Raw genomic sequence first — 13,328 nt, 5'->3', positions numbered from 1 at the left:
GGAATCTGGAGCATTTCTCACAGGTGGCTAAGGGCAGAGCCACAGAAAGATGATGGAAAATGTGGTGGTTCTAGAGTCACAAGGGCTTAGGTTCAAATCCCAGCCCAGGCCTCAGTTTCCCTTGCCCTCCTCTCCCCACCTCCCCATCTAGCTCACCCTCCAGGGGGTCCTTGGTCAGGCCCAGCTGCCCGATGATGTACTGTGGCAGGTCCGTCTTGATGCCCTGGCCCTCCCGGGCCTGACCCTCAGCTGCCTCCAGCAGGTGGTAAAACTCCTCAGGGTCAAACTCCTAGAAGTACAAGTCAACTAGAGCTTAGTTGACTCCAGGCCTTTGCACTTCCTGTTCCCTTTGCCCAGAGTACCCTTCCCAGTGGCTGTATCCCATCCCCTGAGTCTTGGTTCCTAAACCTCTCTGGGGGAAGCCTACCCCAGCCTGTTGGCACCCTGTATCCCTCTCAAAGCCCTACATGATGGGAACTTTCAGTTGCATCTCAGCAGGAACATCTCAGTCCTGGTCTCAGTCTTGCCAGGACCTTGCATCAGCCATGCAAAAGGAACTCACCAGACATTCAAGGAGCCGTGCTGGCCGTGAGATGATGATCAGCAATTTCCGGACAAGCTGGACAATGAAGCTGACCTCTTCACTGTCTGAGCGCTCATGGGCCTGGAGGAGGTGGGTAGTGGTATCACATACAGGTCCTTGGCCCTGGCCTGCCTAGGGATACTCTTCTCCTCACCCTACATGCCCCACGCACATCCTGCAGAAGCCGCTCTAGCTTCTCCTGCATCTCCAGGAAGTAGCGGGAGGTAACAAGGGCCTCGCCTGACTTGGCCAGGCAGTCTCGGGCCAGCTCGATGATCTGGTGGTGGATGAAGCCCAGGACGCCATCAGCCAGTGCCAGCCGGGCACCAGGTGTGTAGGCCTCTAGGAACTCCTGCAGACGACCTTCCATCTGTGCCGTGGCCTGGGCAGGGAGAGATGGGACAATCTGGTCAGAGTGCAGGGCTAGAGGGTGAGAGTCATGGGCGGGTAGCAGGAGAGGCACGGTCAGAGAAAGAGGGGATGGAGGTGGGACAGGAGGAACAATCTCCTTCCAAGAACAGAATCTGAGACAGGGAAAGATAGAAAGGGACAGACAGGAGGGGGGACACAACCAGGAAGACAGAGTGCTGTGGAGGGACAGCAACACAGAGGGAAGCTGGGGGTCTGCTGGCTGCCAGGTACTGCCTACCTTGGGGAACCTCTCCCGGTAAACGTGATTCATCATGACAATTTCATTGTCAAAGGTCCCTGTTGCACGTCCTGGGCTGAAAGGGGATGGTTGGTTTGTTGGTTGATGTGAGATCTAAGATTGAGCCTGGGGGAGGGGGCAGGGACTTAAGAGGGACTAGGGTCACAGGCCAGGCACTACAAGCTCAGGGCCAGGGATAGAGGAGAAAACTTGGTACGGGTCTCCAAACCAGCCCAGGGAGGGACTGGGCCTGAGGCCAGAGGTCAAGACTCACCTGAGGCTACGGGAACGGGGCCGAAGGCGGGGTGAGTGGCCCCCCTCTTCATCAGCCACGCTCTCTGAGCTGCGGAAGTGCTTGGACAGGAAGTGCAGCTCGTCTGGTGTTGGTTGGAAGGGAAGCTGGTGGAGGCGCTCCCGGGAGGATGAGCTCGACTGATGAGAAATAGGGGAAATCAGAGCCATGAGTTCATGGTCAGTGCCACAGCCAGGATCCCAACACCATCCCTCAAGGCCCAGGCTACATGATAGCCATTAGATGGTGACATTCTTTCTCCTACCTGGCCCTTATGCATCCCTCAAAAACCCCAGTTCTGATAGCCCCTCCTCTTTGAAGCCCTCCCTGACTTCTTCCTTTGGCAGCCTCAAGTCCCCCTCTGGCCAGGCCCTGACCCCACTGGCTAGGAATATCTGTAGCCCCCAGTCTGGGGACTCTTTGGGGCCAAAGTTGGATCTTCTCAGGGGCCTTTGCATTTCCCAGAATGGGGCACAGGGCAGTAGCCAGGATGTTTGCTAACTGCACGATTATCCAACACCTTGAATAAAACACAGATGTGCCCCCCTGCCCCAGTATGGCACCCGCCTGTCCACCCACTAAGAGATACCGAGAGAGTGGAGCTGGGTGTGTTGGTGCCATAGCCGGAAGATGGGAGAGACGCGAGGGACCATCTTCTGCCGTCTGCCCTGGAGGGGAACAACAACAGATAGAAGGAAGGCCTGACCCCTGTGGTTTGTGGGGACTAAGGACAGATACTATGGCCAGCAGATTCTGGCCCTGTTGGGGAACTACCTTCTGATAAAGCGACAACAGAGACATAGTCTGACCATTTGTACTTCCGAGGTGTTTTATCTTTGTTCATCCTTCAGACATGTCTGGGAAGCCTTCCCTAAGCCCAGCTGCCAATGTGCCCCTCATTAAAGCCTTAACTGATCAACTGTAGTTGTGGGTTGCCCCCACAAAACTGAGGCCTCCCATGCCTCCCAGCACATGGCATGGCACACAAAAAGATGTTCAACAAATGCTGAATGAATTAAAAAAAAAAAAAAAAGCAAGTGATTGGCATACATCAGGTGCTCTGTGAGCTCTTGTTAAGTGAATAAGTGACTTTTTTAGTGCCTTAGTGATTCTTGGACTGGGCTGTATCCCTCTCCTCCTCTTCTTGTTGAAATTACCTGTCTGCGCGTGAGAGGTGGCTGTAGAAGGCCATGCATTTGCAGGGGGATGGAGGTCAGAGGGTGAGAACGTCATCATGCAGAGACCAGGGGAGGAGGAAAGGCAAATGAGGAGCCAGGTCCAGCCACAAGCACATGCTCCTACTTGCCCCCTTGCCAGCTGTGCCAACACCATCCCCCAAAGCTGACCACTGCTCACCTCCGGGCAAAGGGGAAGTTGATAGCAGATGCTGCTGAGAAGTTCCGAGGACTATCTAGGGGGCTGCTGCCTGCTGAGGAAGAGGCGGGAGAAACTGAGTCAGTGGGGGATAGAAACAGAACATAGTGTCGGCCTGCTGCTCCCACACTCACCTGTCGGGACAGACAGTGGTGACAGGGGCCGGGAAAGGGTAGGTGAGGGTGTTCCTACCACCAAGCTCTTGCGGTTCCCACTGCGGCAGCTGTGAGGGGGAGGAGAGGTCAGATGGCTGGCCAAGAGGACCACGTGCCCAGCGCAAAGCACATGAACAGCTGGCTCTGGAGCAGGGTGGGAAGGGTGAATGTGACCACTCCCACTCTGCCCCCAGGTGAGTTCCCCAAAGCCCTTAGCCCAGCCTTCAAGGCCCAGTGGGGAGTCATCACTTGATAAATATTCCTTATTATTAAAACCATTGCCAGTATTGTCATCAGTGGCAGCATGAAGTGGTAGATACTGCACATGGCCAGGAGCCCATGGCCCAGTTTTTCCAGGTTCTGTGTTCACAATCACATCCCACATCTCTGCCTGTGCTGCAGCCACTTCTCCCCAAGATCTCCCTAAAATGACAATCTGCCCCAACCAAAAACCCTAAAGGCAATCTCTTTCACAGCCCTGCCCGTTCTGCCCAAGTTTTGCCCAATTTTCCTCTCTACCCCAGCTCCCTTCTGGCCATCAGACCTCAGGCTCTGGCCTTGAGAACCCTACCCAACCTCATCTTTCTCCTGGGCCCTGGCCCCAGCCCCTACCTTGACAGAGGGAAGTCAGAGTGACACCATCCTCCCAACTCCCTCTTCCAGAACAGTCGCTCAGCAACGGTTCTGCTCAGGCTCTGCTCAGAAGCGAATCAGCCCACACACCCCAAGCCACCAACGCAGCTCAGTGGGGAGAGCCACACAGGGAGGGAGGGACAAGGCCTAAAGGCCTCAACGAGATAGGAATGGGGTCCCAGGCAGAAGGTTCAGTACAGGCTAAAACATGGGAGAGTTGGATCATCAAGGGGCACAGGTGATAAGATGGGCAGGGAGGAGCAGCCTAGCCTGTGCACAGTTCCATGTGTAGCTAGCTGCCCTTCAGCCTCAGTTTCCCCATCTGTATATATTGAAGGATGAAACCCACAGTGTTCAGCTTTGGGTCTGGTGCAGGTGCATACATTGTTGTCTTTCCCTGGACAATGCTTACAGGGCAAGTCCTCAACATGTGCCAGTCCTGATAAGCCTCGGAGTTGGAAGAGATCAGCTGCATCCACTTCCCAGACTGGGAAACTGAGACCAAAGTTATCACCAGCTACAGGGATTGTGTCCCAGCCTGAGGTGCAGAAGCAAAAGTGAAACCCGCAGGTTCCTGCAAAACTTCCTGCCAGCTTGCTCCCCCCAATAGACACACCACACCCTTGCCAATCCCCATATCCTCTCCCAGTCCCTCACCTGGTTCCTCACCCCCATCTGGCACCCCATAATTCTTGCTGCATTATTTGCCTCTTCCAACAGCATTTGGGAAAAACACCTGCTTGGCTTCCCTCCTCTCAGGCAAGATCTTCTTGAAAACAGCCAAATTTAAGGATTCAAAAAGACAACTAGGTTCATTCATTCACTTCCTGGACATCAAGGACCAACTGTGTGCTTCACCCTCCCTGGAGGAGGCCCAGAACCTTGAGAAGTTGTGCTTCAAAAACCACCCCCTGGTACCCAGGACACAACAGAGAATGAGAATATGGCAGCAAGCAGAGACCTGAGGCGAGATTCCTGCACCCCAGCCCTGAGGCCCTCTATAGCTCCCAGAATTCTGGAGGGGAGTCTAAGCCCTGCATCCAGCATTCAGGGTCCTTCAGCAGCTGGTCCCACTGCCCAAACACTGCCTGTCTTCCCTTCAGGGTATGTGCCAGCTGAGCATCAGTGAGAAACCCAAGCACAGAGAAGTTAGGGAACTGTCTGTGGTCACACAGCCTGGAAGTGGCTGTGCTGAAATTTGAACCCAGTTCCTGTCAAATCCACAGCCCTCTCTCAGCTTCTCTGGTTTTCAGAAGGGGAAACTGAGACTCCAACAGAGACCAAGCTTTGCCTCTGGGATCCTGACACTCCATCCAGCAGCCTCCAGTACTAAATATTTGCTTCTGAGTCAACATTTCTATTGAATGGGCCTCAGGGACAGATCACCCTCAGTTTTTCCAAGAAGCTCTTCTCTTGTTCCGCCCAGTCTCAGAGACCGGGGTTCAAATCCTAACTCAGGCGCAACGCGCTGCTGTCTCTGTTACCACCCCACCTCCGGCCCCGGCAGAAAGACACCCCAGTCCAGGAAAGGAGGAGCAAAAGGAAGGTGCCTGGGATCCCAGGGATCCCAGGGAATGCCTCAATTCCGAAGAGTCCTCCCTTCTTCCCCCAGCCGCCCCGCATGGTAGCCTGCTGTGGCCCCCGCCACGCGGCTGGGACACACTTCTGGCAACTTGTGTTTGCTCAGTCGGTCGCCAGGCCTTTGCCCGCGCTATACCCCCTACCTCTTGGAGCGCTGCAGCAGCGCGCCTTTGGCCAGGCGGCTCCGATGACCAGGAGCCGCCACTGCCGTCCAGTAGCTTGGATCGGACATGCTGCTTCCCTTTGTGCCGCCGCCGCCGCCCGAAGCCCTGAAAGCGCGGGGGCGCAGCCGGCGGCGGCGGGGCGCGAACCTCAACGGCGGCGGGAACGGCCCCGGGAGCCCCGCGAAGCCAGGCAGAGGGAGGGGGCGCCACGGGGCTGCGCGGGGGATGGGGAGAGCTAGGAATATGCGCGCGCCCCCGAGCGCGGCCGCGAACCCCGCTAGAGCGAGTGCGGGGGTGGGGCCTGTCAGGGCGGAGCGAACGACGCGGAAGCTAGGCCTGCGGGCCCGCTAGCGGGTGAGTAGGCGGGGCGTTGCCATAGCCACGGGCAGAAGGGCGGGGCGTTGCTAAGGCCGCGGGCGGCGGGGGCTGGGCGTTGCTATGATCCCGGGTGATGGGGACCCGGCGTTGGCGGTAACTTAACCTCTGGCCAGGGATTTTTGCTCTTTTCTGACAAAAATGTACATCCGATAACTGCCTCCTTTAAGTCTCTTCGAGGGCGCTAGCCCCTTCTGAGTGCGACACCGCACTCAAAAACTATCTAGTGTCCTGACCTGGCTTGTGCTACTCCACCCACTCTGGCAATCCAGCCTGGCAAAATTCAGCATCTGAATCTTGGAAAGACCTCTCATCTGCCAGGCTCTGTCTTCTCTAGGCTTGGAGCTCCTTTGGGTCCCAACATCTCCAGCACTGGACTGTGCAACAGAGGGTGTGTCTGTCAAATTGAGTCAGGGCATCTGATGTGCTCTGCCACATCTGATGAGAAAAGCCATTATCAGCTACAGGCAGGAATGAGACACTTGATTGAATTTCTCTAGCCTCAGTCTGCTCAACTGTAAAATGGGAGGAAATATGAGGACCTGGAAAATACTCCATAAATGTTAGTATCAGGCTGCCTTCCAGGCCTCTTTTTCCACGTCTATAACACACCCCCCCCCCATAGTGAAAACATGAAAGAAGCATGGCCAGAGGACCCAAGAAGGTGCCAGGTACAGGGTTAGGGGTACAGTACATGTTCACTATGGAAGCCACTATGGAAGGAGAAGTGTCTCATACAGTAGGTACTGAATTAATGCTTCCTCTTCTCATGACAGCCCAGGGAAGTCAGAAGCAGCATCATACTGAGAGCCACAGGACATGTTTGGACCTGGCCTGATGAGTCTGATGCTGGAGCCCAGATCCCATATCTGAGAAAAGGAGATAATCCAGAAAACTGAGGCACAGAGAAGTTGCTGCCACCCAGTATGTAGCCCTAACTTTGCCTATCCCTCGTCACAAGTCCCTTGTAGACGTCTCACCGTGTACCCTCTATGCCCAGTGCCACCCTCAGATACCCGCTTCCTGCCAGTGTCTCCCTAGGAAAGTTCCCCGATTCCCCAGACCTCAGATTGAAACACTCATATCTGGAAGTTTATTCCCTCAGCAAACATTTATTGAGCACCTATTGTGTGCCTTTCCCTGTCCTGAACCCTGGGGACACAGTAGGGACCAGGCCACACAAAATCCCTGCCCTCAGGGCCTCCAGTTTGGTGGGGAAGGCATAGCATAAACAGGAAACAATTAAATGAATAAGATAATTCCAAATACCAAAGTTGAGAAAGAAAAGCAAAGGAGATAACACTGGGAAAGCCTAATTTTAACCAGAAGGTCTCACAGCCAGCCAGCCAGCCAGCCAGCTGAGCATTGAGAAGGGAGAGGAGTTTGCCTTGGAGAAAGTGTCCTAGGCAAGAGGCATAGTCCTCTAATGCAGGACAGAGAGGAAGATGCCAGCAGGGCCAACCATGTAGACTTTTTGGGCTGCAGGAAGGAATGTGGTTTCACTGTAGGAGAAATGGGGAGTCATGAGGGTGTTTGAGTGCGGTGTGTGTGTGTGTGATATGAACTATGTTTGTAAACTCCCCCTATGTCAGCTATGGGGAGTAGGAATTGTTAGGGGCAGAAATGATCATGGCCGGAGGCTAGGACAGTGCTTGGGAGGGGAACATTGAAGACTGATTTATGGTAGTACCATGGAGGAAAGTAAGTGGGTTGAGATTAAGGGGCAGGAACAGTAACCTATGACCCCCATGTGTTTGTCCTGAGTCCTGTGTAGGGGACAAATTCTCCCAAGGTGGGGACCCAAGTGAGGATGGAGCCATGGACTTTACATGCTGCTACCAAATGTTAAGCAACCCTCACCCCATATGTGTGGGAATACATCAGTGTACACACTCAATAAAGGAGCTTCTCCTCATCCCCAGCCACAGGTACACCTACAGCCCCCCTCCCCAATCACTTATGCTCATTGCCCTGGCACCAGCAGCTGCTTCAGCTATGTCTGTCTGGCCTCAGTTTCTCCCTCTGTAGAACAGGGCTATAGACAACAACAGAGGGCCTGCTGCCATGTTAAGGGCCTATAATGTATCACTGGCTAGGCCACTAATCTCTGGCATCCAGTCCACTGCCCACCACATCACACCCCTTCCCTGCTCACACGCCCCCCCCCATAGCCTAATGCTTTTACAGCAAAACCACACTTTGGGGGCAATCCCTCTCCTAGGACTCCAGAACCTAACCCTGTCCCTGACCCATTCTATGACCTTGGCATTTGCCTCTTTCTGCCTGTGCTAGTGACTGTATAAATGGCAAAGCCTCAGATAAGTATACAGATCACTCCCACCAACTCCTTGTTAATGTGATTATCCTAGCCTTTCCTACCTGCCCATGTACTGTCCATGCCCCTTCCATCCCCACACCCTGTATGACTCCCAGTGCTCTAGGTAGAAAATCCACATTCTTCCTGACCTTCCTAGGTAGAAAATCCACATTCTTCCCGACCTTGGCATTCAAGGCCTCAGAAGGAATGCTCCTTTGACGATGCTCTTCCAGGTAGGAACAGACTCTTTGTCCACAAGGGCTCAATTCTGAACTTTCTTCAATACCACTCCTAAACCACCACCGTGATTACCATTTCCACAACTACAGCTCTCCCACCTGCTGCCCATTCATCCAAGACATATACACTAAGTGAGCACCTACTGTATACCAGGCCATGCCAAGAGAATACAACATGCAGGACAGATCCAGGTCTGGTCCTCCAGGGACACTCAAACCTCTGGTGAAAACCCAATAATCACAAAAGAAAACATGAAAATCTCACCCCTGTCAGGGTCTGAATGATGGAAATAGGCATAATGGATGTAACTGGGGTCTGGAAGGAGCAGGTGGCTGGGGAAACTTTCCATCTGCGGGCTTGATGGAGATATGATAGAAGAAGAAAGGATGGAATGGAGATTTGGGCCGATGAACAAGTGCAAAGACCCTGGAGCTGAACCAGCTTGCTTTCTGAAGGATCAGCTCAGAAAGCCACATGGATGGAGCACAGTGAGCAATGGGGAGATTGGTAGGGGGTGCAGAAGGTGGATCCTGTAGGATTTGGAAGCTAAGGGACAAATGTGAACCAATCTCTAGGGTGCAGGGAGCATGAGAGGCAATGACACATTTCCTGTCTTGGCCCAAGTTGATGTGACTCTGCTGCCCTCTAGCGGTAAGCAAAGCAGCCTGGTGGCCTCTGTTCCAGCCCCCAAACTGCCTCCCTTTCTTGGGAGAGGAGGGGAATCAGCTCAGCCATCCCCAACAGCAGGGTCCTTCCCCTCATCTCATTTTGTCCTCACCTGGGCTGAGGGCAAGGAGTCAGAGTTAGATTTGACCTGACTCTTTTCCAGGGTGTCCCTAGTAACACATTTCTCAGAAGGTTTTATGCCTGTTTTCTCCTCTACTACATGGAGGTGACAGCAGTCTCTGCCCCTCATTGGGTGTCCTGATCTGGTCCAGGCCCTACCATCTCCTGCATAGATGTTACCCTGTCTCTGCAACCTCCATTCCTGTTCCTAGCAAACCTTTCTTCCACTAAGGCAGCCACAGAAGCTTTAAAAATCTCCATCCTGCCTCAGGACCTTTGTGCATGCAGTTCTCACTTCCTGGTGCCAGTCTTCCCCTAGTTCTGCCCAGGCCTCAGCTTAAACATCACCTCCTCAAGAGGTCCCTGTCTGAACATATCTTGTTTATCCATTCCCTTTTGCATCACCTACCTCCCCAAGCTAGCTGAGAAGCCCTAGAAGAAGAAACTATGTCTTGTTCATGGCAATGCCCTTAGCACTACACCTGGCAAACACCAGGTGACTAATAAGTACTTTTTTTTTTTTTTTTTGAGACAGAGTCCCACTGTCATCTGGGCTAGAGTGCCATGGTGTCAGCCTAACTCACAGCAACTTCAAATTCCTGGGTTCAAGTGATCCTGCCTCAGTCTCCCAAGTGGCAGGGACTATAGGTACCTGCCACAATGCCCAGTTAATTGTTCTATTTTTAGTAGAAATGGGGTCTTGCTCTTACTCAAGTTGGTCTCAAACTCCTCAACTCAAGGGATTCTCTTGCCTTGGCATCCCAGAGTGCCAGGATTACAGGAGTGAGCCACCGTGCCTGGCCCTAATAAGTGCTTATCGACTGAATGAGGGAAGGCACTCCCTGTTGCCCAGAACCCAGTGTGGGCTCCATATTGTTACCTCTTCTCCCTCTTAAAGTTTGTGGAAAGTCTGAGCAGTTTGTTCATACTAAAGTGTATATGACTGAAGGGCCATCTAATTTGAGACATCATTGACCCTCATGTCTGTTGTCCCTCCCTGAACCTTTGCCCAAATCATACAAGGAACCCACAATTTGTCCTCTCATATGGGAGCAAGACCCTGAGGCCTTCTCAGCCATTGAGGGTGGCCCGAATCCTCAACCAAGGGGTTTCTGCAGCTGGTAAATGTGGTCAGGAAAGGTCTCTCCCTCCTAGAGTTATGGAGGGAAGGGAGCAAGCACCTCAGATAGAACTGGTGCTCTGTCAGACTTGTTCCTTCCTCCCTACAGCACTCTTTGCTTCAGCTTAAAGCACAGGTCTCCAATGATGGTCTCTCAGGTTTGGCTGGGGGTGGTGGTGTATGTTCACAGGAAATAGCTTTCCTCCCAGATCCCTGAGGATACAGCCCAGAAGTCCAGGCTGATTCAGCAGGGAGAGCCCTGAGTGGCATGGGAATCCAACACCCGTTTTGGGAAGTCCTTGGGCAATAGTCCAAGTTCTGGCCTTGTCTTGGCCACCTGTCAGATGGAAGACCTAGTGGGCATAGTGGAAAATGGAATTTTCCCATCATGGTCCTAGTGTAGATGGAAGCACCACTATAACTCAGGGTAAACTGAGTCCCAGAGAGGTGATGTTACCAGCCTACACAGTACCTTAGGGAGAGGGCCAGGTCGGGATGGCTTCCAAGGCTCTGGGGTGCTAGGGCGATGTCCACGCCCCGCCCCCACGCGCTGTCACTTACCTCCAGGGGTGCAGGCCCAGGGAGGGGCTACAGGGACTGCAGGGGCTGCTGGGACTCAGCAGGGACGGGCTCTGGCTGCTCGGAGACAGACTGCAAAGAAAGAGGCCGGGGACGGTGAACCAGGAGGCCGCCCCTGGAGACCAGATCACCGGATCAGGGCTGTAGTCCCTCAGGAAGGGGTCCAAGCCCCAAGATTCTGGGGTTTGAGCAAACCGTGAGGGCGGGGCCAGACCGCTGACCTGGGAGGGCTCCCCGGAGGTGGAGGTGCGTTTCTGGGCGACAGGAAAGGAACAGACGCGGCGCGGGGAGGGTGGTTGTCTTCCGGTTCTCCCGGGGGGTGGGGGGGGAGCCTTCCCGCCCAATTCAACACTCACTCGAGGGTCAGTGCTGGAATGTGCAGCTTGTCCCGGCGGGACTTCATGTCTAGGCCCCAGACGAGTCAATGCGGCCGGCTAACGACGCCCCTTTTGCGGCCCCGAAACCCTGATCGTGGCGCAATCGGACAGACTGACAGAGACCGACGCAGGGACCATACGCCTGGCGGGTGCGGCGGGCTGGGCTGGGAGGCTGGGCAGCTGGGGGCCCTGGGAGGGCGGGCTTTCTCCGCCCCGAGGTGGGGCTCAGAGCCCGGCACCTGCGCGCAGGCCTGCCCGAGAGGAGGGGTTGGGCTATCAGAGTAGGGACGCCAAGGCAACTGGGAGACCCGGAGCTGTGCGCCGACAAAGAAGGGCGGTCACTGCCTCCGCGGCCAGCATGATTGCTCCATCGCTTAAGCCCGCCTCCTCCCGGGCCTGGCTGGGCCTCCTCTCTGTCTCCGGGGATCCCTCGGACCTGGGATCAGAGCGCGCCCCGCCCCAATCCCCTACCCTGCAAGCCCATCCGCGGCAGTGTTAGCCTCCCTACGCACTTCAGAGGCTCGGACCACACCTCCAAGTCTTTGCATTGTACCCTCAGCTAGGAACGTTGTCCCCCTCACCCATGTCCCACAAGTTCCCTGTACTCCCACCCTCACCAGGGAGCCCCCAGCCCTGTCCACCTTTCTCAGCCCAGACCCCACGGTCTGGAAATGTGTGTGTCCTGCTCTGATCCTTGGAAGCCCTGGGCTCAGGGCAGGTGGGAGGGAGTGGACAACCCTCAGGGAGTCTTTGGCTCCATCCTGTCCCCATGGCCTGGGACTTTGCCCTCTGAGGTCCTGATTGATTCACCATCCACCACCCTGCCCCCAGCTTGGGCAAAAGCTGAGGACAATGCCTGTCCTCAGGGCAATGTCCAAAGACTGGGGCAGGGTACTGGGGCACTCTGGCCCCTCCCTACCAGCTGCACCATTCACACTCCAAGGAGAGCAGATGGCCTGGGCTTGGGGACCACTCTGACCCTGTTCACAGGACTTCCTTCTTCCTCTTTCCCTCTGCTTCCCCCTTGCTCACTCCACTCAGCCACTCTTGTCCCCAATGCCAGCTTTGCCCCCAAATCTTCTGGCTCCAACTACCCACAAACCCCCTTCATCTCTTTTTCTGGTTAATTTATTTCCCTGTACACATCACTTCAACCACTTCTCTACTCCCCAGAGAACAAGCCCCATAGACAGTGCCTGGCATCGACTTCTCTATATCCCCTACACCTTGAACAGGGCCCAACATACAGTGGGTGCTCACAGAATGTTCAGTGGGTGATTTTCACCTCCAACTCAGGCAAAGGCAGCCCCCAAAGATGGGGTGTCCAAACTCACACTCCTCCAGATCACCAGCTCTAAGTCAAACCCTTTCCCATCATGGGCTTTGGTTTTTCCCCTCTTCAAGTTAGTGAAGTCACTGAATAAAATTGTTCCAAAAATGCCAAGCATACATTCTTTGGTTTTGTACAGGAATAAAAAAAGGAAAAAGAAAAAGCCAAGCTATAGGAACAACAATGGGGCCCTAAAAGAGACAATTTTCTATCAGTGTTTCTCGAAAAGAAGTGAGCTCTCCATCACAGGAAGCATTCAAGCCAGTTCCAGTATACTTGGGCTGGAATTCTTACAGTCCCAACTTATGATTCCAGACAAGTCCCCCACCCCCCATACCAAGCTGGGTGTCCTTAAGCTGGTGATGAAACTCCTCTGTACCCCTCAGGTTCCTCTTTTGCAAATTTGCATGAGCCTCCCAGGTTGTAGTGAGAGCCTGGTAAGATGCTTGTGAAGTACTTTGCAAACAGCAGGGCAGGATCAAGAGGATAAGTGTTGCATTAAATTAATTTACAATTCAGTGGTTGCTGTTGAAGTATCTGCACCCAGGACCAAAGGGCCCCACCCAGACCTGCAGCCCTGTGCACTCACCCACGTCCCCGGCGTGGCAGGCTCAGCTCCTTCTGCAATGAGACAAAAACGGGGGTCATTCCCAAGGTGATGAGCTCTTGGAAGCCCAGGCTCTTTACCTAGCACACCCCCCAATCAGTCCCCTGCTAGCCCTGCTCCAGCCAATGCCTCCTTCCCAGTCATTCTTTTTTTTTTTTTTTTTTTT

The 13,328-nt window shown here is 54.2% G+C and overlaps 1 protein-coding gene across 4 annotated transcripts in view; it reads right to left on the bottom strand.

Moving 5' to 3' along the window:
• Positions 1–11,796, bottom strand: part of MAST3 (microtubule associated serine/threonine kinase 3) — a 28,922-nt gene extending 17,126 nt beyond the window's left edge. The window contains exons 1-11 of one of the 4 annotated variants that reach the window (XM_023517183.1): positions 11,205–11,796; positions 10,831–10,920; positions 3,033–3,121; positions 2,881–2,953; positions 2,682–2,702; positions 2,114–2,192; positions 1,507–1,664; positions 1,233–1,308; positions 756–965; positions 563–664; positions 157–289 (exon numbers count right to left, since the gene is read on the bottom strand). In XM_023517183.1, the coding sequence (XP_023372951.1) occupies positions 157–289; positions 563–664; positions 756–965; positions 1,233–1,308; positions 1,507–1,664; positions 2,114–2,192; positions 2,682–2,702; positions 2,881–2,953; positions 3,033–3,121; positions 10,831–10,920; positions 11,205–11,251 (1,078 nt within the window). In that variant the 5' untranslated portion in view covers positions 11,252–11,796. Of the gene's footprint in view, positions 1–156; positions 290–562; positions 665–755; positions 966–1,232; positions 1,309–1,506; positions 1,665–2,113; positions 2,193–2,681; positions 2,703–2,880; positions 2,954–3,032; positions 9,679–10,830; positions 10,921–11,204 lie in introns of those variants that run through there. The other 3 variants (XM_012809467.2, XM_023517182.1, XM_023517181.1) reach the window with 3 other exon arrangements.
• Between the last annotated feature and the right edge of the window lie 1,532 nt (positions 11,797–13,328).

This window comes from Otolemur garnettii, unplaced genomic scaffold (assembly GCF_000181295.1).
Source record: "Otolemur garnettii isolate 467f Iridium unplaced genomic scaffold, OtoGar3 scaffold00105, whole genome shotgun sequence".
Lineage (NCBI taxonomy): Eukaryota > Metazoa > Chordata > Mammalia > Primates > Galagidae > Otolemur > Otolemur garnettii.
This window is presented reverse-complemented; position numbering and strand designations above follow the sequence as displayed.